Source organism: Xiphophorus couchianus, chromosome 8, assembly GCF_001444195.1.
Source record: "Xiphophorus couchianus chromosome 8, X_couchianus-1.0, whole genome shotgun sequence".
NCBI classification, from domain to species: domain Eukaryota; kingdom Metazoa; phylum Chordata; class Actinopteri; order Cyprinodontiformes; family Poeciliidae; genus Xiphophorus; species Xiphophorus couchianus.
Genome location: NC_040235.1, coordinates 15,668,236 through 15,696,154, shown reverse-complemented (window position 1 = coordinate 15,696,154; position 27,919 = coordinate 15,668,236). Strand labels below are relative to the sequence as shown.

General features: G+C 39.8%; 1 protein-coding gene across 2 annotated transcripts; it reads left to right on the top strand.

Moving 5' to 3' along the window:
* The first annotated feature begins 185 nt into the window (after positions 1 to 185).
* ric1 (RIC1 homolog, RAB6A GEF complex partner 1) lies at positions 186 to 27,762 on the top strand. Of its 2 annotated transcripts, none has more exons than XM_028024843.1 (27): positions 186 to 775; positions 3,734 to 3,841; positions 11,122 to 11,201; positions 11,747 to 11,854; positions 13,522 to 13,667; positions 13,747 to 13,883; positions 14,405 to 14,493; positions 15,310 to 15,398; positions 16,515 to 16,659; positions 16,744 to 16,792; positions 17,599 to 17,772; positions 17,864 to 18,070; positions 18,267 to 18,305; positions 19,429 to 19,539; positions 19,616 to 19,705; positions 19,798 to 19,958; positions 20,747 to 20,885; positions 20,970 to 21,086; positions 21,159 to 21,566; positions 22,492 to 22,803; positions 22,945 to 23,103; positions 23,423 to 23,559; positions 23,655 to 23,935; positions 24,017 to 24,229; positions 24,311 to 24,488; positions 24,589 to 24,777; positions 25,644 to 27,762. In XM_028024843.1, exons 1-27 carry the CDS (start codon positions 635 to 637, stop codon positions 25,957 to 25,959), a joined length of 4,323 nt encoding a protein of 1,440 aa, XP_027880644.1. In that variant the 5' UTR covers positions 186 to 634; the 3' UTR covers positions 25,960 to 27,762. The 2 variants fall into 2 exon arrangements, with proteins under 2 accessions (XP_027880644.1, XP_027880643.1); XM_028024842.1 differs by having other exon boundaries at positions 14,402 to 14,493.
* The last annotated feature ends 157 nt before the right edge of the window (positions 27,763 to 27,919 follow it).

The window sequence follows — 27,919 nt, the reverse complement described above, 5'->3', positions numbered from 1 at the left end:
GTTTCTTAGACTTGTTAAGAAATTGAAAAGAAACATTTACTTTTTCTTTTCTTGTTTCTGCAGGTACTTTGTTTCGCCGCCAGATGTCAGCGTCGAGCCATTTTGTCTTCCTCGCAGCATTTCTCACGTAACACAAAGCTGACGTCACATTTCAACACCACGCAAACTCTTCGGTCTCGCCCAATCAGCGTTAAGTCGGATAGACGCTTGTAAAAATGGCGACGGTGAGGCAGAGTGGAGTGAAGACTGGACTCTTAGCCGTGAACAGACACCTCTGGTCAAAACACCGAAATAATTGATACGACACTGGGAGCGAAAGTTAGTCGACCCGTTTGATGCTTGCATCTCACAGTTGGACGCTAAGTGGAGACGCAGCGGTTCTTTTTGCTTTTGTTTTCGGGAACTCTGGGTTCCCTTGGACCGCTCAGTAGCTTCAAGTTAGCCGCGTAGCTTCACTGGCTGCTTGAATCTATCTTTATGGCATCTGCGTACCGATAACCTGCGCAGTGCCAAAGGCTGGAATCTTCCAAAGTTTTTAATCTGACGAAAACGGCCGCTAATGTGTCATCGAGATTAAAAACTATTTAAGGAGGATCTCCGCACTGTTGCAGTTGAGGAGGGAGTTTCAGCCGTCATGTATTTTCTAACCGGCTGGCCCCGGAGGCTGCTTTGTCCGCTGAGGAGTGCCGAGGAGCCCTTTCACATCCAGCCCAGCTCCCAGAGGCTTTACTTCGCCTTGCTGTCAGAGACGCAGCTCAGCGTCTGGTTCTCTCGGGTAAGTTGAGTGAAGCTGCTGCCCGGTGTCAGTCATGTTCAAAAACTCAGCTGACCAGATAACAACAATGCCAGCAGTGCTAGTTTCATTTTAAGAAACATTCGACAGACTATTTAAGCTGCTTCGTTATTTGGAAGCCGCTTATTTTCTTTATATTATGGCTGTAATGTGGGTATATCTATGAGAACTTTTTTTTTTTTAAACCTAGGTAATTTAGATTACAGAAGTGAGGCATGGGTTGGTGAGATTTTTTTTACCGTGATGTGTTAGCATATGGTTACACCTGTACACTCACCACTGAGATGACAAGTGACGTTGTTTTGCGTCATTTGAGAGTGCCGTATATCCGCACACCTGTGTAGAGTGATGGTTCTACTGTGCTGTCTCTCATCCAGTTGTCAGAGGTCCAATTACTTATTCGTAAGAGCCTGTTTTTAAAATTCATAGTTTACAGTAATATCCATCCAGAATGTGTAATAGTCTACTATTCAAAGATGTAATACCTTTGTGCTCATCTCATCCTTCAGTTGGGTTTTGTAGACAAAATATTTGGAACAAAAAACATTAGATTTTACTGTTATAGTTAGTAATAACTGTGTCTCAGCAGGTCAGATGAATCAAAATGAGGATGTAAAGGTGTTTATACAAGATAGCTCGTCCAACATCATACCAGTGTTTTTGTCTTTGACTTTACAACATATAGGTTATTTAATTTAGGCGGAAAAACTACACAGACAATTTGTGGCAAAAAAAAAAAAAGGAAATCATTCATTCATTCACTAATTCGTTAATGTGCTTTTGAGCAGGGACATCACATAATGCTGCATGGTAACCATTAGCCTGTATTTAATCCTCCTAACCACAGACTGATTTGCATACTCAGTTTGTGGTTGGCCTTTTTTTGTTTAAAAGGAATATAAAATAAACTTCTAGGTATATTGAAAAGATATACAAAACAAAACAGCTAAAAAAATCATGGAAGTTGGATCAAAACAAAAAATATTGCACGTTAGTCCTAGTGCCAAACAGTATTTGATGAAAACACATTAGTTTTTTGCCTTTACCTCACAATATATGTGTTTCTTGCCTGAAACAGGTGTTGGAAGCTTTTTGACTTGCTGAGATTTGCATTAATTTCAATTTCTCACTCTTAATTCCTGCTTAGTATTAAGCTTTAACAGTATTAACAGTACTAAGGTACTGTTTGGGGAGCTGGCTGGTTCAAATGGTCGCGTAGACGCACCATGTGCAGAGGCTACAGTACTGGGAGTGATTCGTGGTCCCTGGCTGCTGTCTGCATATCTTCTTCTTTCTTCACCCTCTTTCCTATCAAAATAAATGTTCTATAAAGGCCCCTAAAATTAACTTTTAAAAATGTACTGTTTAAAACTGGGTTCTGCAGTTCTGCAACAGTAATATTTAACATCAGTATTATTTTAGTTTCTTTATGCTAAGAGAACAGCTAAGTTGTACAACTTATTTAAAGTCAAATTTATATATTGAAGCCCATCACTGATGTTTACTAAAACCTTCATTTAAAGGAAGTTATTTGAACCAATAATCTATCACATTGTTTATAGCAGTCTGTTTTCCAGATCTTTTGTATATTATTAAGATGCAGTAACAATGGATAAGGGGTCACTGTTAACTTCCTGAGACACACCCAGGATTTAGAGCATGTCTTGCTTCCCTTCCCTTTCTGTCTGCAGCATTAAAGCAAGATGGACTCAGAAATTTGTATGCTCTCAGAACTGTTATTCAGGATCTTTTCTCTCTTTAGTTTCATGTGTCTTCAGCCGCAGTCTGAAATCGGGCAGCTCAGCTTAGCTGAGGTGCAGTGCAGTCGTTTGTGAAGTAGAGCAGCAAATTGATAAATGTTTTCTATTCTGTCACACAGACACATAAGTATGTGTGGTTCTGGATATTTTCAAAGCACAGACTGAGGGCAATTATTTTTTTAACCAACAGTGACTGCATATTTCAGTCTTGCTGATGCGACATGGGAAATGATAAAACGAAAACAAAGCACGTTAAGTATGACCAACTTGACCTATAAAATAAAATTGAGCTTCAGAGCAAAAAAAAAAAAAACTTTGCTGGGGTAAAATGCTGGGGTAAAATTAAGCCAAATGGCTTGCTCTGTGGTGTGCTACAGTTTTACAAGAAATCCTCTCATACTGTTGATAAGCAGATAAAATTTCTGATTGTTTCCTCCTCCACAGGAAAGCTAAAACTCATGGTGGAGGCACAGAAACCTTTAAAATTTACAGTGGATTGTCATGAAATATCCTAGTGCAGATGTGATACCTGTGGTGGTACCGTTGTGTTGAGGTGGTTTAGAAATGTATGTGTTCAGTACGAAAAGCACAGTGGGGTCAAGCTTTCATTCACACTGAAAACAGGTTTTCCAAATTTGCCACAATCTGCGACTTTCAAATTATGAAGAACAAAGTAGGACAGTTTTAATACAGAGTGAGTGACTTATTTATTGGCATCTTTTACATTTTACAATACCCATAATACTAAGAACGTCCTAGCTTATTTGAATAATGATTTAAATCTTAGCCTTCTGGTGTTTATTTACTTCAACATGGTATTTTAAAAGTTAATCTATGCAAGCAATGATGTTTAAAAAAAAAAAGTTAATCTAAGTTATGATGTTTTTTATTTTAGTGTTCCTGGTGCTTTCTTAAATATACTCTTTCTCTGCTGGAGTGAGAAGTCCCACCCTAACACAACCCCAAACACTGCATTTTAAAATCACTAATTATCCTTAACCAAGAACTATGTTTTTAAACTTAACCAAAATGACTAAACACAAAAAACTATAACCTTTTGTTGCTCTTAAGTTGAATGGAGGCTGAAAAGTTTGACATCATGAGGCATTTAGTTTTCTGTGTTTCCTTGTGTTCTGAAAGTACTCATTTTCTTTTCCATGTCTCTTTTCTTCACACACAGCCCAGTGTTTTGATAGTCAGCTACATTGAGTCTGCAAAGGCAGCGGCCCAGTTTGGCTATTACCAGAAAGCAGAATGGAAGCCAGACGACTCCATGGTAGCTGTGGCGGTAAGTACGCTGTGACATTTCATCCGTTCTCATGTTTAGTTTCATTGATTAGGCTTTACCCTTTTCTAATATCCTGTTGGTAATTTGCTTTTGTAAACTTACTGCAAACTTAGCTTTATTGGCATTTTCTTCAGATCAAACTGTGTTTTTTCCCCTGCATAATAGCAGCCTGTTAAATGATGAGGACTGTCAAAGTTCTTGCCAGACTTTGAGTTTGTGGTTGTTTTAAAAAACACAAGTTGAACACCCACTCACAGACTGCTATATATTGGTGGAAAAACTTAACATGAACTTCCATACAGGCTTGAGCCTACATTAAACAAAAATAGCAGCCCAGCTATTTGCCTTTGTGAGCTGGTTTAACACCAAATGACTCCCTATTGTCTTGTCTCCACTTATCTGCTGTCTTTTTGGTTTCTGCTCTCTCTCCACCAATATTCCTAATCCTTCATGACCAGATTGACTGGTTACTCTGTGTGTTTTAGCTTTCAGGTCAATAATGAGATTTAGAAAGAATCCCCCTTAGGTAGTAGTAGAGAGCCAGTAGTCTTTGGACAAATGCTGCACAGAAAATGGTTCACAGTAACATTACAAAAACAGTCAAAATGCAGGCAGTAACAACCAATAAGTGTCTAACCAAAATAGTAAAATCATATTGCGATGTTTGAATGCCTTTACTGAACCGTATTTGCATAATCTCAATACTTTGTCCTCTGCTTATCACTACACTTTCTGGTTTTGATTGAGTCTACTCAAAGTGAAACAGTTTAAACAAAGGTATTGCACTGTAGTCCATCACATGGCTTTCATTTTCAGTTGGATCCAAAGGTAGGAGTAACTTTAGGTAATTTTATTGACGTTGAGGCTATTTTTAAAGCCATCTTGAATCCTGAGCTGATTTATTACTTATCAGATAAAACAGATGGGGGGGGGGGAAAGGTATTATTCTCTTTAACGTTGGGATGCATCATCTATTTTTTTCTTTTCTTTTTACACCCACACTTTTGTGACCATTGAAGTAGCGAGCAGGCATTTGCTAGCAACAACGCAAGGACAGAAGGTGTGGTTACAGCATTGTTTGTCCCAAAACAACACCTAATATCCTTGATGCCATTTTGTCTGTCAGGTTTTAAAACAGAGAAAGGCGAAAGGCCAGCAGTGTGGGAGCATTCAAGATCATTTGGGTTTTTAGTTTGAAAGTATTTTTTTTAACATCTAATCTAATATTATAGCAACAGAACATGATTGTACAAATGAAAAATCTGTTTGTTTCAAAATGAGTCAATAAAATAGAGGAAGACAAAAAGCTTGATAAGCTTCTGCCTTGATCAGGTCGGTCTGTTTCCTCTTCTCTCTGCTCTTGCTTTTTGTTTTTACCTCCTATTGTGAGCTGAAAATATACATGAAGGAATGCAGCAAATGTGTCTGGAAAAGAAGTTACTCACACTCTTTCCCATTCTCGTCTGGTCTCAAGGCAGCAGGGAGTAGGTAAAGAAGTTAAAATATCTGGATTTAATCTCTACTCACAACCTGACCTTTGCAAACACAGCTTAGGTTTGACTGTTTCTGACGTTTCAGTGGTTTCATGGTTGTAGTTAGCCTCAGAGTAAACTATAAACATCAGAAATCAGTTTGATTTTCATAAAATGATAAATATGAGTGTTACATTTGATAGTAAAAAAATAGCTAATTGCTTTCTTTATTAATATGCATTAAAAATATATAGAAATTAGTTGTTAAAAAACCCTTACTGGAAAACTACTTCTAGAGGTGAGTCCATTTTAAAACAACAATTTACAATCTGAGCTCCTGTGTTAGTTTATCTAGTAAAACCCAGTGGGAGTCAGACAGCGCTGGAGGCTGGAATTAGATTTTTTCAACAATAACTCATTTTTCTGTTTTTACTGTATTCAAATGACCTGAAATTGAAAATTTCAGTTTCTTTTTACTTATTATGCAGCTTATTATTCAGGTATGTCTAACACCGACGCTATGTAGTGCATAGAAGAGCCAGTAAGAGCTAGTCCTCACCTTGAGCAGAGTTACTACTTTATAACGGACGGGTTGCATTGTTTGTAGAGAACATGTTGCTCATCTTTAGTTAAATTCTGCATCAGCTGTGTCTGAAGCGTCTTGGAGAACAATCTCAAACCACCAGGTCTGTCGGCTGGACTTTGCATGTTTCTACTGATCAAAGCTGTTGTTTTAATGTAACATAGCAGAAGCGTGGGATGTGGGTGACTTATTGGTGCGCAACGCAAGGTGCAATAAGACCATGGATTAAAGACAGCAAAGCTGTTTATTGTGAGCATGTGTTTTTGTTCTTCAGCGCTTTCTTCAGATACTGATTCAGACTTTAAAATGCTGAGAGCTGATGATGTGTGTCTGTAGTTTGCAATATTGCTCAAACTGAGCTCAGCAACTTCCCTCATAAATTATTACTCTCTCCTTTTTACATATTTCTTTTTGCCTTCACTGCATAAATGAGTTTATTTAACATGTTGAAAGTCATAAAGAAAAAAATTTCAAAACATATCTTTGATCTTTTTCTTTACTGAATTTTTTAATTCACTTATTACCTGATTTTTAAGAATACTTTATGAGTAGCAGTACTTCATAAAAATATTACCTACATAAAATAACTAAGTGGTAACTATGGTACTCATAGCTAGTTATGTAGCTAGTTATGTTTACTAGCTACCACCTAATTCTACTTAGTTTTTATCCTTAAGTGTTTACTCCCAGATTAAGGACAGTTTCCTGCTTAGCCGCTTGTCTCCAGAATATTAGTTTTGTCTATTTCCTCAAGGTTTAAGGGGCGGAGTTTGTATGACTGTGATAGATTTATCTTGGCTGTGAATAAAGCACGATCATGTATTCATTTTAGATATTTTTTTTGCACTGAACAGGCTCTCATCAAAGTACTTGCTTTGATTAAAAATGCGTGTAATGTAAGAATCGAGGAAACTGCCAAATAGGCTGTAGCTGCTCTGCTGAGCAATGCACTGAAATGTTTCCTATCCATCATATGCTGTCTTATCGTTTAACAAATGGATTTGAACATCAGAGTTGTTGTTTTTTTTTCTTTCATTTTTCTGGAGTCTGTTTAAGTTCATAGGTACATTGATGTACAAATACTTTCCCCCGTTATTTTCAAAAACCGACAACTTCTCACATCAAGATTTGCATTGTTGTTATAGAGAGAGAGAGTTAAGTAAAGTCAGGCTCTCCCAGACAGTTGTCCTCACTCTGAAAAAAACAGCTGTTTTCCAGATGTTAAGGCTGCTCACACACCCTACAAACCCCAACGCTAACGTAATCGCCCTTTATAACTATGGCCAGCATCTATGTTTAGCCAAGTGACTGAATGAAGTTAAAGATTTTAGAAAAATAACTCAAGGAACTTTAAAGAAAAAAACATCTTGAAATACAGGAAATACTTCTCACCACTGAACTTTTCTTCCGTCTTCTTTGGGATCATTCCGAGGCCAAAATATTTCCTCTCTGTTTTTAGACTCTCATAAGGCGCTGCTCAGTAAAGTATAATCTGCCAGGATCTCTCTGCAGGTTTTCTCCTGTACATACATAGTGTGCATTCACATATGCATTACATTGTGGGGAAAAAAGGAAGCAGTTTTAATTCTCCATTATTCAGCAATATTCTGAGGAACAATAGACGGTTTAGAAATAGTAGGCTGATTTCTAATTGTAGTGTCAATATCTTTCTGCAGCGGCCCACAGGTTCTGATCTCTGGCCCGAACGTCCATGATGCAGCACAATAACAATGCATTAGCTCGGCCATAAATACAGCTGGCCTTTTCAGCAGCAGTGATAAGAGTAACCTGACTGTACTCTTTAGCGGTGATGGAAGAATGTGTTTAGACTTCTTGGTTAGCACACCTGACAGCTGTGTGCTTTCAGGGTGCTCTCAGTCCTACTCTTGTCAGATACGCGTCTCACATCTGTGCTCTGCTTTTGAACTGTTTAACTTGATTCGCTTCATACCAGAGGCTTCTGTTTTGCAGCTACGACGAAGTTTGCATGGATTTAAATGATGCTCTGTTGCAGCTGAAGGAGTGCGGCTGCTTTGTTGTCTTCCCAGTTTTGAGAAGAGTAGCAGCTGCCTGTAAGCTTTTGTGTGTGTGTGTGTGTGTGTTGTTGCACCTCTGGGACGAGTATAGACACGTCTAAGAGAGAGGCTTCGATACAGCATCACACTGTATAGTATTCTGCTGACTTCTCAGTTTCTCTACAAGGTCTTCCCAAGTCTTTCTCTTGGTTTGCCTGAAGTCAGCTTTTTTCTTTCATTTTATGTTTTTCCAACTTTAGCATGAGGTCAAACCTTTGATGTTGTTTATTTCAGACACAGCATTAAGTCTAGAAGGGTTAAGTTAAGAATATTAAATCATACATGTCAGGAATGCTAACCCTTGCCACCAAGTGTTATCAGAAAAAAAACTATTAAGTCTCCTCGACTTTATTGAAAAGGGTTTATCAGATTTTGGTCATGTATATTTTAGCTGTTTGATCAAACAGGTAGGGTTCTTTTTTTCATTTCTTTTTTAATGTTTCACAGACACTTGCTTCACAGCCTGAACACTGATGAGTGTTCATGAAAAAAAAACACAAAAATCTTCCCTCTGCTGAGCAACTGATTGCCTTTGAACTTCAGTGCCTACATATTTGTGGGACTCTAGTTGGCGTCCTGCCTCTTCCTACGCCATTATCTCCGCATATATGATCACATAGAAAGTACAAGGTGTCCTGGAAGCCCTCTTTCTGTATTTACTTTTTCTTTCATTTGCAGCTTTTATTCCCTCTACCAAGTCGAAATGAACCTAATCAAAGTCCCATCAGCAGAATGCACCTGTAATTGCTGTTCTACTGTGATTAAACTGCAGATGAAAGACAGGGGGTGATTGAAGTGGTAACTCTGATTTCTGCAACCAGTGAGCTTTTGAAATAAATTTTAGAAATGAAATGTATAAAAAAAACACTGATCCTAAATGTTTTTTTTTTTTATAGAAATTGTTATTCCATTCTTTTAATAGAACAAATGTGTGAGAAACCTTTTCTGTTTCAGATCTAAAAGGATTTCCAGATGTGAGTTTTTAAATTGGTAAAAACTTGAGGATTTTGTCGCATGTTGCAGAAACTGTTCAACAATGAAAGGGTATACTTAAGAAAAAAAATATATAGTTGTTTTTCTAAATGATCTTTTAGCAGTAAAACGATTGATAGTAAGTAGATTGATCATCAGAATGTCTCAAATAAACTGAGGTTACATCTTAATTGGTTTTTGTTGATGTAGTTTAAAACCTTTTGTGATGACTAGTGGATTTTTTTTTTTTTTTTCAGTTTGAAAAATCATTAAATATGGTCCAGCGTCTTGACATTAAACTTGTATGTATTCAATTATTTTTCTTATAGTTTTTGAAATTGAAAGCATTGCCTTTCACAATTATTTTTTATTAAGTTTGTGGCACTCCATAACTTTCAAAAATATTTAGCAAACCTCAAGTTACCCCCTTTGTTTGTCTTGATTAAACTCCTTTTTATTCAGATGTGACAGAGCTGGTTTCTATGTACAGACATTGCAAAGTCTTGGCACATTTTCGCTGAAGAGGGACTGCAGATCACGTTTCGTTTCATGTTTCAGTCAACAGGCTCTGGTTCTGAAGTTTCCTTGACAGCAATGTGTGTCTGTATCCTTGCTGTTACTCCATCGTGACTAGGGAGTTTCTCCAGTGGATGTTGAAATGCTGACAGCTTTACTTTTGTATTTCATTAATGGCCGTTAAAACATTTAAATCAGCAGGAATATTTGTTAATTGTTATGAAGATAATTGATAGATTTAAGTGATTTAGTTCTGGCAGATTTGCATTGTTATGTTATGTTGCATTAAGTATAAAGTGTTAGTGATGCTCTAATTCAGCAACTAATGGACAAAATGAGCAAACTTTCTGGTTCTAACTAGTGTTCTCCAAGAGATTTTTATGTTTCTATTTCCTTATTTACTTATTCCCACTTTTTGTAACCTGCCATCACAACAATGCACATTATTTTCTTTGATGTCCAAGTGCCTTATTACTGGCTATGTGTTTTGTTTTTTTTACTATATTCATCTTTTGTAATGCTTTTACTTGATACAAATTTCAGGTGAATTGGATTTCTCTTGAAGAGCTATAACAAAAAGCATCAGAAATATTTCTTTCTACCCGTCTTGCTGTGTGAAGATGATTAGTCAGGGCAAGGTGAAAAGTTCAGCTGTTTGTCTGTGTATTTCTTTTTATGCTTATATTGAGAGAAAATATGTTATTTAAATATTGAAATTAAACATATTCTCAGGTAAGTTTATGTCTTCATGTTGGAATCTGCAGTTCACACGTCAAAGAAAACTCTGGCGGTCGAAACATCCTTCCTTATTGGTGTAGAAATGCCAAATAATTAAATATTCTGCAATTGATGTTGATCTGCTGACCTTTAAATATATAATAAGCCTGTGTTTTTTTTTCATAGTTATGCTTCTTACCATTTGTTCTTCTAGTTGCTCACAATGATTAGGGATTTGTTCTTAAAATCAGTTGAAGTAACACCTCTTCAGTTGCATCATCTTTGTTATTTGGTCATAAGATCAGATAACACTAGAAAGGAGGAGCTGGCTAGTTGCAGGAATAGTTTTCATGTGTGAACAATGCATAATCCCTCACACTGCAGCCAAAAGCCAAAGGTAACACTATGTTATGTAACCATTACCAGGGGTGCCCAACGTCGGTCCTCGAGGGCCGGCATCCTGCACATTTTAGTTCTCTCCCTGGTTGTACCAACAACCTTTTCAGCAAGTCAGTGTTGTTCTTAGGCCTTCTAACGAGCCATCATTTGATCCAGGTGCGTTAAACCAGGGAGAGAACTAAAACATGCAGGATGCCGGTCCTCGAGGACCGACGTTGGGCACCCCTGCTAGGATTAAACCATTAAACTGACAAAATGACTTTTTTGTATCAGAAATCTTTAATATGAATAATTAATATCCCCCTTCTTATCTTGTGGCATTCTACAAAAATTTAAAAATACAGTTAAACAGTTTTTAATTAGAGCTGAATTAGCCTTGAAATGGATTAAAACCTCATCACTGACCAACTGTGTGAATCATTAGATGTAGTTTTTACTGTAGATGGCTTTCGAACTTCTGTTCAACAAATCAAAAAACTTTTGTGCCACCTTTTGAAAAGGGTTTTAATGGAAAAACAATTCCTGTCTTTCTGCCTTTGTTTTCAGACTGCCAATGGCTACATCCTCCTGTTTGATGTGTTGGGTGGAGGAGAGGACAAGTATCTCTACGAGCCTGTCTATCCAAAGTAAGTGATGCACACATTAACAGTAGATTTATATGAATCTGCTGCTGTCCAGAGCAATTCAACAACTCCTGTACATTTTATGTCCTTTTGTTTGTTCTGTTTGAAGACAATGAATGCTAAATAGGTTACTTAGTAAATTTAACCTTTTTTCAGGTTATTTTACAATACCAAAATTGGTGCCATATTTTATTTTTTTATTTATTTATTTATTTTTTTTTAGAAAAGGTTAATTGTTTTAAGCTAATTGCTCGAGAGAGTGTGCAAAATGCTGCAAATTATTGTTATTTGTAAGGGAATATGTGTGTTTTCTCCCTTGTTTCCTTTCTTTCCTATTTCCATGCATATTTTATGTAGCTGTATGCAGTTTATTGTGTATGGTTTGTGTGTGCCGCTTTCTTCGACAGCATGCCTTGATAAACTGGGCATGTTGGAACATATCACCCCCATCCTGGTTAGATACAAAGGTTGAAAACAAGTTCATTGTGGAGTTTCTACAGTTAAGTTTTCAGGAAGGTTAATTGGACAACTTGTTTATGTTTCCACAGAGGAAGCCCTCGTGTGAAAGTGACTCCAGGTTATAAAGAGGAGCAATGTGCCCCTGCTCTTTCTTTGGAGATGAAGAAGCCTGTGGACCTGGAGGCTCCTATCACCAGGTAGACACTTTCTTTGAATCACTGTCTGGATTTTTTGTTGTCTGCCTGAGACTACAGACATGCTATTTGAAGAAACATAAAGAAAATACACTGGAGCTCACAAATAAGATTAACTCTTTAATTCAAGCGAATTCTTTAAATTACTGGATATATGCATGTTGAATTCTGCATTCACGTTTCCCCTCTATCAGTTTATCAATGGTTATTGACCTAAATTCAGATTAATGAGAGGCATTTAGCTTCACATTGTGATTCTCCCCTCTAATGGAGGCCTGGAATAGACCTTGAGAAGTTTCTACAATTACTTTGCAGCTACAGAAATCTTCTGAGAAAATGAACCAATGGTTGGAAACTAAGTGAGCAGAGTGATTGATGGGTAATATTGTCAGGACTATAATTGATTCAACAAGGATGCATATTTTCTGACAAGATTTCAAGCTAAGCAGTTTGTTTTGTTGTCTGCTGACATGAGGCTGATAGCTTGTCAAGGTTCCTGATGAATCTGCTTTTCATTTTTATGTTGTCTTCAAACTTGATGATATTTTGTCTACTTGCAACAAGACAATTTTTTATTTCTGTTTTTAAAAAGGGTTCATTTCAAAATTGTTTTCTTCTGTGCCTTGCAAAGGTATTCATATTTTTTCATATTTTGTCATTTTGTCTATATTTTTTTTTGGAGAGATTTTAGCACCTAATTGCAACGTGAAAAGAAAATGTTACATTGCTTTATTTTTTAACATACAGTTATTCAAATTAAAATAATAATCCAGCTCACCAAATGCATTTTACAACTGATTGCAGAGGAAAGTTGTTCTGCAGGAACTTAAAACAGATATAGGATAATTGAAAATGGTTGACTATAATTAAAATTACTCCATTTCTAGTAAAACATACTTTGAATTTATGTTAGTCATTTAATAGAAAACATATCAACAAATGAATTATTAAACTTCAAATTTTTGCTGTTCTAATTTTACATGCAGGATTCCAAAGTTGTTTTTGAAAAAACATTATTTTCCTGTCATTTTCAAGTCTAAATAGATGCATTTAAAAACATGTCATTAAAGCAAAACAATTATATCAAATAAAACCTTTTTCTCTGTTATATATTTTCTCTTTTCTTTGCTGATTGACAATAAGCTTCCCCCTTTGTCAGTTTTCCATTCCGTCTCTCCTCTCCCAAATCTCTTCCACTTGACGAAGATTATAGGGCAGTCATCTGAATGAGAGCTCTGCTTTGGCATTTCACAGGCACAGCTTGATTGTACAGGAGATGAGTGGGTGTCTCCCGCTGCGAAGCTGCAGTGAAAAAACTTTGCCTCCTCCACAATCAGTCCGCAGCGCCTGTACTCTTTAGTTCTCGTCATTTCCCCGCTGTCTCCGTCCGTCTTTCTCCCAGTTGTGTTGAGTCTACCCTCTCAGTCTTTTTACAGACAACACTGTGCCCCACAGGGACAAACACAGGCTTGTTTGTTCCCATGTGTCTTAGAGGACAGTGAGACGAGGCAGTGGCAGCTACATCACAGCTGGTCGGTAAAACTGTCGGGATACAGCTGGATGATGAATGACTCACTGTTTTTACCCCATTTCTTCTTGTTACTGACTTGTCTGCTGCTGTTCTGTATTTTATATAAAAAGCGAATTTCTCCTCTTTTGTGTCTCCTCAGTCTTCACACTCTGCAGGAGGATTTGCTGGTTTGTACGGCAGACGGATATCTCCACGTCCTGCACTGGGACGGCCTCGGCAGCAATGGACGCAAGGCCATCTGCCTCACTACAATCCCCTTTTCATTAGACCTGCAGTCCGCTCGAGGTTGGAGAAACAATTTTAAAAACATCACACCAGCATTTTATTTCAGACTCTTAAATGTGTTGCGTATTTGTGTGTGTAGGTGGTCCCTCTCTGGACCTGGAGGGGGTCTACATCCGTAGCATGGAGTACTGTTTGACCCTGGACGGCTTCGCTGTGGTTCTCAGCGATGGCCGCCTGGGCTTTATCACGCCGCTGAGCAGCTCGATCACAGCAGATGTAAGGCCCTTCGCTCACAAAGATCACTTTCTAATGCCATCAAAACAATTCCCTCTTTATGCTTTCATCGCTTGTCTCACCAAACAGAGGCTTATTTTCTGTTAGGCAGTGTAGTGCCATCCCAATGCTTTCTTTAAAACAGCATGATACGGCTGCTAAATCTATTCCAGCTCCTGCCTTCATGTAGATTTGCTTGTAACCGCCTCCGCTGCCTGATCCGATGAGCTACTACTTAAATCCCCCTCAGGTTCACGTCTCTGTCACCACAAACCGACTGCTCATGCTGCTGATGTTAAAAACTGTGCTCAAACACAAGCTGTGCAGCTCTAAAATAATTACACTTTCCATAGTTCTGATCAGTGTACTTTGTTCTATAAAACTTAGCCAGGGATTCACTGTTAATGGGAAAAGTCTCTACATTAAGCATGATATCTATGCTTCCAAAACTGAATCCAGATTTCTTTTTCAATAAAATTTTTTTCTTCTGTATTTTCTGAGTTTTTCTTGTGTGTGTCCAGCAGCTGCAGGGAGTCTGGGCAGCAGACGTGACGGACGGCACCTGTGTGGCTGTCAACAACAAGTACAGGCTGATGACTTTTGGCTGCGCCAGGTCTGTGCTACTGTCTCGCACTCTGTCTGTGTTTTCATTGGTGCAGAGCTGGGTGTGTTTACTTGCATTTGTGTGTTACAGTGAGATTGTTGTCCTTGCGGTGTGTGTCCACTGCGAAAATTTGTCGGTTTGTGTTTGTCGAGGCTACCTCGTGTGTGCTTGTCAGGATGTCCTCATGGATTGTGAAATTTGTTGGACTGGTAGGAATTTCTCTCCTTGCCATTTCGTACCAGACGTCTTTTTACGAGTTTTTGGGAATAACACACTTCGTATTGTGAAAAAATACTCGAAAAATACACTGCTGTATACAAAAACGTTATTCAAGCCAATTTGAAAGCTGACCGGATTTATCGACGAATTTATTGTTGATGAATTCGACTTTCGCCGGCAATTGTCTTTGATTTTTTTTCTTTGTTTGTTGGACCTTTTTTGGCTTTTGAGTTACTCTCTTGATTATGGTATTATCATTTTGATGGTGCACACAAACTCCTTCCAGCTAAATGCAAAGTTTTTATTTTCCCCACAGTACTTCCAAGTGCAGCGGCAACTGATCTACTCAAAACCTATACGGAATAGCAACAAGCAGAAAAAATCGTTTGAAAAAACACGGTTTAATCCCAGTTAAATGGTGATTAAATCAGGTGATTTTCCTTTTGTCTGATCTGAAGTAGCAGGAGAGTTTCGGAGGAAAGAAACAGGTTTTGTCTTAGTTGTTGTGGAAGAAAGTGTGTGTTCAGTAATTTGCAGACTCATTTTGATCTTTTTGTGTCACAACACGTTATCTGATTAAAATTAGTTTTCTGTCCTATGTTGCAGCGGTTCAGTGTTGGTCTATATGATCGACACGACGACAGGATCGATGCAGCTGTCCCACAAACTGGAGCTCACACCAAAACACTACCCAGGTATCACTCTTGCACTGTCCATTACATCTCATCTGCTTTTTACCCTTAACAAATGCATCTGTACATGTCATTTTAAAATTACAGTATGTCAGATGCTTTATATCCAGTGTAAAGACACAGCTCCCCCTGGTGGGCTAATCTCTTTCTGGGCTAATCTCTATATGTTATTCTGTTAAAAACCTTTTCACTTGTCTTTTCAAGCTCGATGTGATGCCACTTTTCTTTGCATCTTGTTTACATGTGTCAGAGTATAGGGCTTTGACGGAGGGTAGAAATGTAGCCACTGCTGAAATGTTTCTGATCAAAGTGCACAGATGAGATTTGGACACAGCAGAGCCAGATGATTCAGCGACACAGGTTGCCCAGAATCCTGCAGCACAAACCTGTAAATTGCATCAAACTACAACCAAAGATACTTTCACAGAAGCTTCTCTCTCTGTCTCATGTAAAGTCAGTTCAAACTCTGCTTGAAGGCATAATAGTAAAAAAAAAAGTATGTTCTGCTTGTTTTGTCCTTTAGATGCTCTTACTTCTGGATTCTTAACCCAACGATTTTCAACTTTGTTCAGTTTAAATTTCAAATAAGGTCTTGATTTTCCTATTTTTGTAATATTTGTGAAATAAAGATATGACAAGCTGTCATTTTGGGGGATTTCAAATGATCTAATTTTGGCCTTTAGATTAATCAAAAATCAGATGATGAATGCAGAATGTAAGCCTGCCTCAGCACTGAGCTTTATGGTTTGCTTCCAGATAGAAAAGATAAGAAATATGTAAGAAGATAAACTCCAAAGAGGTGGATACTTTTTACTCAAATGTCCATGATATCCTTATCTTTCTTATTAAAGAGTTTATGCTAAAACAAATTGTACACATATTATCTTCAAAACACTTTGGTGAGCTCCTGCTTCAGATTTCATTAATTTGTTTTGATGTTCCTTGTAAATGTTCCAAATTCGAGTGGCTAATTAACACTTTTCAAGTTTCTTGATACAATAATGGATAAATATGAAATAGCAAACAAAAATAAATGAGATGGAAATACTGAGAATGCTTCACTGCAGCTTTTTTACAGCAACCCTGCAAATGCATTTTCTGAATCTTTTTGCCATTTAGACATCTATAACAAGACTGGCGGCGTCAAGCTAATTTGCTGGTCACCTGACTACAGTGTTGTCATGGTAACCTGGGAGTGTGGCGGTCTGTCGTTGTGGAGTGTCTTCGGAGCGCATCTCATCTGCACTTTGGGAGAGGACTTTGCGTGAGTTGGACGCAGAGTTCTGCTTTTGAGTTTTTTTGGTGAAAGTTTTCATATATTTGCATTTTTTGTTTGTTATCTCCTCAGGCATCATTCTGATGGCACCAAGAAGGACCCACTTAAAATAAGCTCTATGGTATGCGACTCTCTACATGCTGCTTTTTTCTAAAAATGAAATGCAATTTATTTTTACATCTGAGTAATGCTATGGGTAGTGAATTATTTTCTTGTGAGCAAAGGTAGCTCACAAGAAAGCAAAGATAGCTCAGATCCCGAGAAACATTTTTAGATATAACTGTGGATATATCAGTAGGTGATTATGTAAAAATATAGTACAGTGCAAAAATCTGCAGTTGTCTGTCATTTCTCCTTGTTGTCTTCTTAAACAGCTGGGGATTTCAGTTCATCCAAAGTGATTTAGATCTATACTTCTTTCAGAGTTTTAGTTTTGATTATTTTTAATACTTTTTGTGTATTTAATTTCTAGTTCAGTGGCATAGAACAGCACAAACAAGGTTATTCCAAAAGAACAATTAACCAAAACCTTGCCATACAGTAGATGATGAACTGAAGGATGATCTACCTCTCAGGTTGAGTCTTTACTACATTTTTTTCCCAACTAAAAACTGTAATGTACTTTAATGCGCTATTTTCTGAAGGCGCACTAAAATACACTTGTTTTACAATTTAAAAATTCATATTCAGACAATATTTATAAACCTCTCCCAGTAAAAAGAAAAAACTCAAAGCTGTAATTGAAGCAATATGTGGTTCTCCAAAGTTTTGACTCCGCAGTAGTCAAAGCAGACAATGTTCAAAAGAAAATAAGGAAGTCTTAATAATATTTAGTTTACATGACAGTCTCACACAATCACTTCTTTTGCTAGTTAAGGTATTTTTTTTTCTTTGGGTTGCTAACATTGATAATGTGCTGTTCACCAGAGCTGGGGAGCAGAAGGCTACCACCTGTGGGTGATCCCAAGCAGACAGGAGAGGAGAAAGCAGGAGGATGAAGAGCAGGATGTGGAGATGATTTCTCCTCCTCACCCTTCTCTGCAAGCTGGGATACTGCAGTTCCACTTTATTAAGAGCGCGCTCACAGTCAACCCCTGCACGGTGAGAGCAGAACCTGTCCGCAGCGCCTTCACACAAACACACGGTCAGATTAAACATTCATGCTTTCTTTGCTCCTTCGTCGACCGTACAGAGTAACCAGGAGCAGGTGTTACTCCACGGAGAAGACCGCCTCTACCTGACCTGTGGGGACCCCAGACAAATCCACAGCACCTCTGACGCACACACAAACCTGCACCCACGGGACGGCAGCCCGCTGCATCACCCACCCAACCCAGACTCCTCTCTTTCTCAGGGACTCAGCACTTTACTGGGACACAAGCACTGGCATGTGGTCCAGGTGAGTGTATGAATGTACCAGCAAGCAGGATCCAAGCAAACATGTGTAATTGTTCTGAAACATAAGATTAGATTGTGTTATATTATGTTCTTTCCAACCGAATGTAATTAGTGTTTTCTTGCCTCACCAGCAGCAGTTTTAAATTAGCTCCACTCAGTATGAAGTTTAGTTCACTGTCTTTTTGTTTCTTCTTTAGATTCACAGCACATACCTTGAGAGCAACTGGCCAATACGGGTGAGTGAGTGTGTGTTTGTGTGTGTTTGCTTTTCCATCCATTCCAGATAACAGAAATGTGTGCAGTTGATTTCAAAAGTCCCTTAAACTAGAACAGGAATAATTTGTTTCCATTTCATGTTGGCTGTGAAACGGTTCAGTAAACATTGCTGAAGGAAAAATATAAATATTAGAAGTCAACCAATGTGCACCTTTAGACTTTTATATTGCTTTAAAATCTGACTTTATGATTTCAGGATGTTGATCCTTTTTATTCCATGATCCTCCTCGGTGGAGTTAGATGTATTCTTTCTTCATTAGCTTCCTGGAACACAGTTAAACAATATCCATTTAATTTGTTTGACAGGGTCATTAATTTTTTGATAAGATAGATTTCAATATGATTTATTGCTCTTGCAGTGCATTTACACAGCAGTGTGTCAACTTGAAATATTCTCTTAATTAAATCTCTTTACAGTGTTTTATCAACTTTAAAAGTGATTGCATTGAAGGAGAACAGTTATTATTACAATCTTGCAACAGATACCAGTATTATGTGCAGAGTATTGCACACTAAGATATGAAAAAATATGTTCACAGACTTGTTGCGCTGGATCTATTTTGGAAAGAATGATGTGGGATAAAATCTCTGTGTCTTCAAACCTGGGAGAGAAGCTGAATAAAATTGTGTGGCATGCAGAAAAAATTTGAGAAGCACATTTGTGGTTTTTTGTGTTGTTCTGTTATATAGTCCCAATAAGATAAATTTAAAATGTTTTATAGCATTTCTTCTAGGGAGGTTCATCAATAAATCTGCCCCAATATTGGTTTTTGGCTGATACGTGCCTTTGAAGTTAATCTTATCTACCTCTGCAACCACTGTCTTTTATTGCTTTGCTGTGAGAGAGAGTTTACTGACATTTGCAGGGCATAGTCACTCCACTGTTGTCAACTCAACAACTTTCTTGCTGTATTTAGCAATATTTCAGACAAAAAATAATAATAATCGGCCAAAATCGGAATCGACAGGTCGAACTTTTTAAAGATTGATAATCTGCGATCAGCCAGAATACTGAAATCGGTGCATCCCTAATTTTTCCCACACTTTATAACGTTCTACTGTTGTGTGTTTGTGTGTCTGCAGTTTGCAGCCATAGACACAGCAGGACAATGCATGGCTGTCGCAGGCAGGCGGGGCTTTGCACACTACTCCTTATTCACGAGGAAATGGAAGCTGTTTGGGAACATCACTCAGGTAAGCAGACACTCATCCCATTTTGTATAATAAATAAAACTTGTGAGATGAGATGAAAATAACTGTTTGTTTGCAGGAGCAGAACATGACTGTGACAGGAGGTCTTGCCTGGTGGAAAGACTTTGTTGTGGTGTCATGCTACAATTTCACAGACCAGCAAGAGCAGGTGACAGTGGCAGAATTGGCCTCATTATTTCTCTTCACTTCTGTGTCTGAAGTTCTTTTTGTCTCATTATGTTGACTGATTCATCTATCTAGTTGAGGCTCTATCAGCGATCATCAAACCTGGACAACGCCTTCGCCTCGGTTACCAAGCTCCACTCTGACACGCTGCTGCTCAACGTCTTCAGAGATATGGTCATCCTGTTCAGAGCCGACTGCTCAATCTGCCTCTATAGCATCGAGAAGAGGAATGACAGGTATTACTCTCTGAACTTCATCTTCTTTTAGTCATAATCTCATCAAATTTCTTTATGGTTGGATCATTTTCTGAACAAAATGTTCCTGATGTGCCGAAACTAAAATGTCTATTTTTAAATCGATACTCCTTTGTTTTTTGGCCATTTGTGCACCAATCTCTCTTTTTGGTCTAAAATGTCTGATCAATCCCTTCCTGTGATATAACTGAAGGAGCTGCAGTAAGAACATTTGATGTAAAACCAGATTGCATGATTGCTATGCCTTTTCATCTGGCTAAAATGCTTATGTTTAACCTTTTCTACTGAGACTTTGCCTCCACCCTCTGGTGAAAAAAATAATTACAGATGTTTATTTCTTGACTGCTGTTTTTTATGAAGATATTTAGCACTTTATTTCGGTTTTTGAAATCTCTTGGGGTTTTTTTATTGTTGCATTTTTTTTATTAAGTAACATTATCACTACGGTCTATCATGTAAAACTCTGGCCCACCATAGCTTATGTTGCCCTCTAGACTCTAAAAGCCACATAAATAGAAATTTCAAGGAAAAACAGTTGTGTGTTAAGCATTATCTTATCAATCAAATCACAGCAGATTTTATCTCCATACTGCCAAGTTAAATCAATGTGGGAAAGAACCCGTTGTAGAATCTTGAGGAAAACCAGCATCAGTATCAACCATTGCATAATATTTTTATTGTTGCTTTCTTTTTTGTTTAAAAATGACTAAATGTAAATATTTTTCAAAAACACCCCTCATAACTTTCAATATGTGTTTTTGTTCTTCCAGTCCAACTCCATCTGTTAGCGTGGAGCTGCTGCAGGAGGTGTCCATGTCTCGCTACATCCCTCATCCAGCTCTCGTGGTCTCGGTCACTCTCACATCGGTGCGGACAGAGACTGGCATCTCTTTGAAAGCACCGCAGCAGGTAACAACGACACATTAAAACCCACGCTCTGAGCTGGGACCAGAGGTATGATAATCTATGTGTTTGTGTGTGTTTCCATGTCAGGCCTGCATGGCAGAAAGCATCATGTTGAATCTGGCTGGCCAGTTAATCATGCTGCAGAGGGACCGATCGGGACCACAGGTACGAGACAAAGAGACGCCGGCAGTCAACAAGAAGCTGGTGAGTATAAACTTCTTTCTGTTTATATTTTCACTGAGTACAATCCTAACCGTTTTTCATTTTGTCCTGTAGCTACCATTCTGTCCCCCGGTGGTGCTGGCTCAGTGCGTGGAGAACGTGTGGACCACCTGTCGGTCCAACAAGAAGAAGCGCCACCTGCTGGAGGCCCTTTGGTTGTCCTGTGGGGAGGCGGGAATGAAAGTTTGGCTGCCGCTGTTCCCCAGGGACCACCGGAAGCCGCACTCGTTCCTCTCCAGACGCATAATGCTGCCCTTCCACATCAACATCTATCCACTGGCGGTGCTGTTTGAGGACGCCCTGGTGCTGGGGGCGACCAACGAGACCGTACTGTACGACGGACTGCAGGGGTCCTCTGAGCCACTGGAGGCGCTGTTTCCTTACTGCACAGTAGAGAGAACCTCCCAGATATACCTCCACCACATCCTGAGGCAGCTACTGGTTCGCAACCTGGGCGAACAGGTTTGTTTGTTTTTACTTGATTCTTTTTCCCGCTTTATGGGAAAACTCTAGCCTGACTATCGCCTTCCTACGCAAATTCGCTCAATTCAAATCTCATTTCACATCTCCATCTGGGTTTTCTCCCATTGACTTGGATTTCTCTAGTGAACAGAAGGAGAAGTTGTGAACGATGACATTGATTTTCTGCGCCGTTATTGAAGTGTAGTCTGACTGTACTTTTAGCAATAGCAATGGAGGAAGTGAACGAAGTCGTTCAGTCTGTACTGGCTCCCAAATATTAAATTAATAGCTGTCTCATTCGGCTCACACGTCTTTCTTTGCAGGTAGGGATGGTTATTTACAGTGCAGGGAATTTCCGGTAAGCTTCACAGTGTCGAACTAGGGGTAGGTGATGTGGATATAGTTAAGTAAGACCTTTTTATTACTTAATTTTTTTAGGTAACTGTATGGCTGTGAGTACATGACACCGCAACTACAGCCCCATACACACATATACTGCTCTTGAAAATATATCATTTGTATTATAGTTCTTTAGGACACCAGTCACATAAAGAAGTGTGATTTGTGTCACTAAACTGCACATAGTAACTGTATTAATCATATTTTCAAATTTATTCATGCGCTCGTTAAACAAACAATGGAGAAGGTAGAAAAATAATCAGTCCCGACAATACAGACAGTTTTGGAGGATTTTAAACATCTTTGATTGAAATATATTGCGACATGGATGAATCGAAATTCGTATTATGATAAGAAATTTATCTCGATGAAGGATGAACAATACAATGAATGCCCACCAATACAACAAGCTTGCATATGCCTGTATGAAACAAAGTGTTGAATAAGGTTGTGGTTTTTACCAGGTTAGGAAAATTTTAATATAGGACTAATTTTTAACATTTTATTTCCCCCCCTCAACTCCTAGGCTTTGATGCTGGCTCAGTCATGTGCCGCCCTCCCCTACTTCCCTCATGTCCTGGAGCTGATGGTTCACGTGGTGCTGGAAGAAGAGGCAACCTCACGGGAGCCCATTCCCGACCCTCTGCTTCCCACCGTGGCCAAGTTCATTACGGAGTTCCCCCTCTTCCTTCAGACCATCGTCCACTGTGCCCGGAAGACCGAATACGCTCTGTGGAACTACCTGTTTGCAGCCGTGGGAAACCCCAAAGACCTGTTTGAGGAATGCCTCATGGCTCAGGATCTGGACACAGCAGCTTCCTACCTGATCATCTTGCAGGTAAGAAAGAGGAAAACAACAAAACCAATCCCATTTAGACTAAAACGAAAGTTACGTATGTAATCACAGTTCTGCGAATCCCGGATCTTAGGGATGAAATAGAACTTTTTTTTTTTATGTTTGCTCTCTTGTCATCTCCAGAACATGGAGGTTCCAGCCGTGAGCCGGCAGCACGCCACTCTTCTGTTCAACACGGCTCTGGAGCAAGGCAAGTGGGACCTGTGTCGGCACATGATCCGGTTCCTCAAAGCCATTGGCTCAGGAGAGATGGAGTCTCCGCCCCCAACGCCATCAACTCAGGTCAGAGAATTTAATTAGATACAATGTTGTTGTTTTCTTTAATCGTACTGTTTTTTATTGTTGTCGGGGTTTTTTTGTTCTTGTTGTATTTACCAAAATTTCGGATGATGTACATCTGAAAACATAAAACGGTCCTGGAAATAAATCCTTAAATGCTTGAATTTTACTGTGGAAAAACTGTACGAACCCAGATAAAATATTCTGATAACTTGTGGTTCAAATTCATAACTCATGTGAAAATCTTCCCTTCTCCTTACTGAATCATATCTTTATAAAGATGAACGTGGAAATAAAGTAGACGGCATGATTGTTTCTTCAGGAACCCAGCTCAACCGGCGGCTTTGAGTTCTTCAGAAATCGCAGCATCAGCTTGTCTCAGTCTGCAGATTCCATCACTACAGGAAAGTTCAACCTGCAGAAGACCTTCAGCATGCCCAGTGGATCGTCTGCTAAAGGGTACGGACCCAGTCTGGGTTAGCTTAGTAGCAGATGTTCACCTTTACCATCCAGCTGTTGTCACTTCAGTGAGTGTCTGTGGTGTCTGCTCTCAGTCGGGACGTGGAGTGTGCAGAGAACATGTACATCGACATGATGCTGTGGCGCCACGCCCGCCACCTCCTGGAGCAGGTGCGTCTCCGTGACCTCGGGTGCTTCTCTGCCCAGCTGGGCTTCGAGCTCATCGGCTGGTTGTGCCGCGAGAGAAACCGCGTGGCGCGGGTCGACGACTTCGTTTCGGCTCTGAAGAAGCTCCACAAAGATTTTCTGTGGCCCTTCCCCGTCATCCCTGTGGGCAGCCTCAGCTCCCCTCTGAAGAACGAACGCTGTCGCAGCAGTGAGCAGACAGGAAATTTAGCTACGTTTAACTTCCTCTTGCTCCTGTTGATGGTTTTTGTTTTTTCCTCGTTCCTCAAAGTGCTGAGCACGCAGCTGCTGAAGTCTCAGTCTGCAGACAGTCTGCTGAACAGCAACATGGACACAGCCCCGCCTTCCACCGCGACCGCCAACCACACCTGGATGGACGGGCTCGAGCAGAGCACCAAAGACATGGACACGGCCTCGTCTGCTCACTCCAACCAAAACTCACCGCAGACGCATGACGCCTTCCTGTCGCTGCTAACTAACAAAGGTAAAAATCTTTTCAGCCTGCTTTAAAAAAAAAAAAAAAAAACCTCAGGCACTGACTGTTCATGTCTGTCTCTGCGTTCAGTGGAGGAGTACAGCGTCGGCTCGGCTACAGACCTCACAGAGACCAGCTCAGTGGTGGACGGCGACTGGACCATGGTCGATGAGAACTCCTCCACTTTGAGCTTGAGTCAGGCCGAACTGGAGCACATCTCCATGGAGTTGGCCAACAAAGGCCCGCACAAGTCTCAGGTGCAGCTCAGGTGAGAAGTTCAGATTTTTGTCTCAGTTTTATTTTTAGTTTCTAGTTAAAACATTTATGGGATTTAAACCAGAAGCTTTGTTTTGACGCCTGTCCCTTAGGTACCTCCTCCACGTGTTCATGGAGGCGGGCTGTTTGGAGTGGTGTGTTGTGATTGGTCTGATCTTGCGGGACGCAAACGTCATCAAGCAGGTGATCAGCTTCCTGGACAGCCCAGAGGTTCCTCCAGAGACTTCACAGAGCCTCCGAAACGGCTTGTTGGCCGTTGATGCCTGGGCCTCCACTGACTGGTGGGTGTTCATACAGCGGCTGCGCCTCGCAGATTTAGTCTGTTACATATTTCACATTTTGACACATCACAACTACAAACTTCAGAGTATTTTGAGGAGTTTTACACAAATGAGGGTATAATTGTAAAGAGGAAGAAAAGTTATATTTGCTAGGCTTCATATAGAGTTAGCGCTGTATTTAATAATGTTATACTATTCTGTAATAACCTATTTATATTAGTATTTTCTGGGAATTTATTCCAAGAAGTGCTAATATTAATTATAAATAAGTTAATAGAGATAATAGCAACAAATTTAATTATCAAAGTTAAAGTTCCTTGCACTCCTAATTTTGCAGCCAGCTTTGCAAGTTCAATTTAGAAAAACATGGTGTCTTTCTTTGGGCAAGTTCAAACAAAATCCATGGTTCCTGTAAAAACCTGTAGTAAAAGAATTAATTAAAATTAAACTTAAAATGTACATAATCAAACTAGAGAGGGTATTCAATCCCTGTAAATATGTTAATCACAGGTCTTAGTTTTTTTTATGGTAGGATTATTTAATGTATTTTCTTTTTCTCGTCAGGCAAAGTTTCGAGTCACACTCTGACACCTTCATTGCCTTCTGTGACTTGAGATGCTAATACATCCTGGTTAGCTAGCTAACTAGATTTTTTTCCTCTATTATTGCCTCAAAGCCAGATTCACAGTTCTTCTTATGTTTGATTATATTGTAGTAAGTTCCCTGATCATCCCCTGTATTTATAGCTCTTTCTGTCTTAAATTTCATTCAAGGTGGCATTAAAAAGCATTAAATTTAACTTGCTGAAACCTGTAGGTATCCCGTTCCTGTTTTCTCTCACTAACCCGTCGCTCTCCACTCTCCAGCCTGGGGTACAGACCGTTTCTCAACCTGATCCAGCCGCAGCTGCAGCAGCTGCTGGACTCGACGGTGGAGCAGGTGCAGCCCGAGGCGTTCCAGCCCGCCAGCCAAAGCTGCAAGCTGGCCGCCTCTGAAGGCCCGGGCGGAGTCGCTGCCCCTCGGCCCGAGGACAGCAGAGGGGGGGCGGCTCCGCTCGGCCTGGCGCTGCCCGCGCTTGAACCCGCCGGAGTCTTTTCCCGCCCTCCGCCTGAAGACTCTCCGCCTGAACAAACGGAGGAGCAGAGAGAGGAGGAGGGAAACTATGACTGCACCTTGTCCTGAACGCCAGGACCCATCCTGGGACTCCAACCTGTGAATTTTAGACTGAGGAAGCAGCAGCTGCTGACTGGAATTAGATTTTGCATCAGCATGTCTGCGTACAGAAAGTTCCTCTCCCTCCAGGTTCATACTTCAGTCAGTATTATTCTATCTTTAAATCCGCCCTTTTATTCAAGGTGTACTGAGCTACCAGCTGGCTCTGACATTCTCTAGCATTTCACCAAAATGTGCTGTGTGGAAAAAGGTCAGCTATGTTAGTTTTTACTCCTTCTGGAGGTGTTTGGAAGCTGCAGGGCAGCACAGAAAAGCACCAGGCTTCTTTTTTCTTCTTTAATTCTAGTAAATTCAAAGAGTTTGAGCATCATGCTACATTATTTAGCAGACTGCAGAACAAAGCTTTGCTCAGAAACCATGAGATTTGTCTGAGCCTGCAGCGCGAGGAGTTTCATCCTTCCATACCTCATCGTTTTAGGATATTTTCATACCTTTTTAAATAACTGGATCAGCGAGATTATTTTTCTACCAACTATCACTCTGGAGTTTCCCCTGTGAAAAACACTGAGTTCTGCATAGCTCTGGTGTGTAGTATTGTCTCAGAAGGGAATCAGCGTTGTCCTGTTAAAGGTACCAGAATCCTGACCTCCCTGAACTCTATCGGCTGTTTTCTCAAACTTTCATATAAGCAAATTGGGCATAAAGCAGAACCCAAATTAGCTTTTAATAATAATAATAATAATCCCAATTCATCCAGTCACTAATATGCTCTTAAAGCTGCTTTGTTTTCTCTGTTTCTATCAGTTTGTGGTAAATCCCTCCTCTGCAGTGTTAACAGTGAGGCATCAGTGTAAACTAAAGGGAACTGATCTGACTCGTCCTCTCCAGCGGTGCAGTGAGTTTGCTGCTCTCCCCGTGTTCATTACGTATTAACATGACGGGCGGTTGTGATCACTTGGAACTGATTTTATCGTATTAGTCCTCATTATTGCTGTTTATTTATTGGCATTATAGCAGAGTGGAGGTTTGTTTTTATGACTGAGAATGAGCTTAAATAATCAGACTGGTGCGTTGGCTGTCAATCACAGGCACTAAAAGGGTTTCGGCAGTATTATAATGTGCAATGCGTTTGAAATGTTACTTAAGCTTTATGTTTTTACGTTCTCCACCTCCTGTGTTTTCTCTTTATCGTAGACCAAAACAGTCTGTAGGTTTGCTTGTGTTGAAATCGTCGGCTCTCAAGGCGGTTTGTTTCAGAAATCTCCCATTGTCAGAAATCCCGTCTCAGAACAGAAAAAAGTGTCGCGGTGAATGTGAATCCAGTCCCAGCGGGCCCCAACCTCCACAGCCAAACTACGCTGCGACCTTTATCACACTTGAAAACAGTCAAACTCGACGAACCAAAGACTCCAACGTCCAGAGGCCTTCAGTTGAAACTCGACAGTCGTTATGCAGAGGGAACTGAACCTCGAACCCATTCACCTGAACCAACACCACTCGAAACTGATGCTGACAGAATCCAAGACGGTTTCCTACGGAAATGAATATTGCAGAAGTTTTGTTTGTTGTTTTTTTTTCCTTCGCTGCAGGGTGACGGGGTGGACAGTCGGCCGTGGCTTCCTCCCTGCTGTGTACAGTTTAAAAGTATTGCCTGTTTGCTCTGAGGGACATTTCGCCTCCGGGGCGGCAGACATCCTGAATGCAGTGTAAAGACGACTCTCTTGTACATTTTGTCTTTTCTACTCATTGTTCAGTTTTCTACTATGTTTTCTTCCGTGTACATACAGACCAATAAATTATTTTTAAAATGAATATTTTGCCTTGTTGAACTCGACTCAACATTTTGTCATTCAAACTTGATTTGTTCTACTTGGATACGTGACCAAGAAAAAAGGGAACTTTTAGGGAACATTGAACATTGCTCTTCAGTCTCTAAATGTGTAAAAATAGAGACCTGGATCCCTAAAGA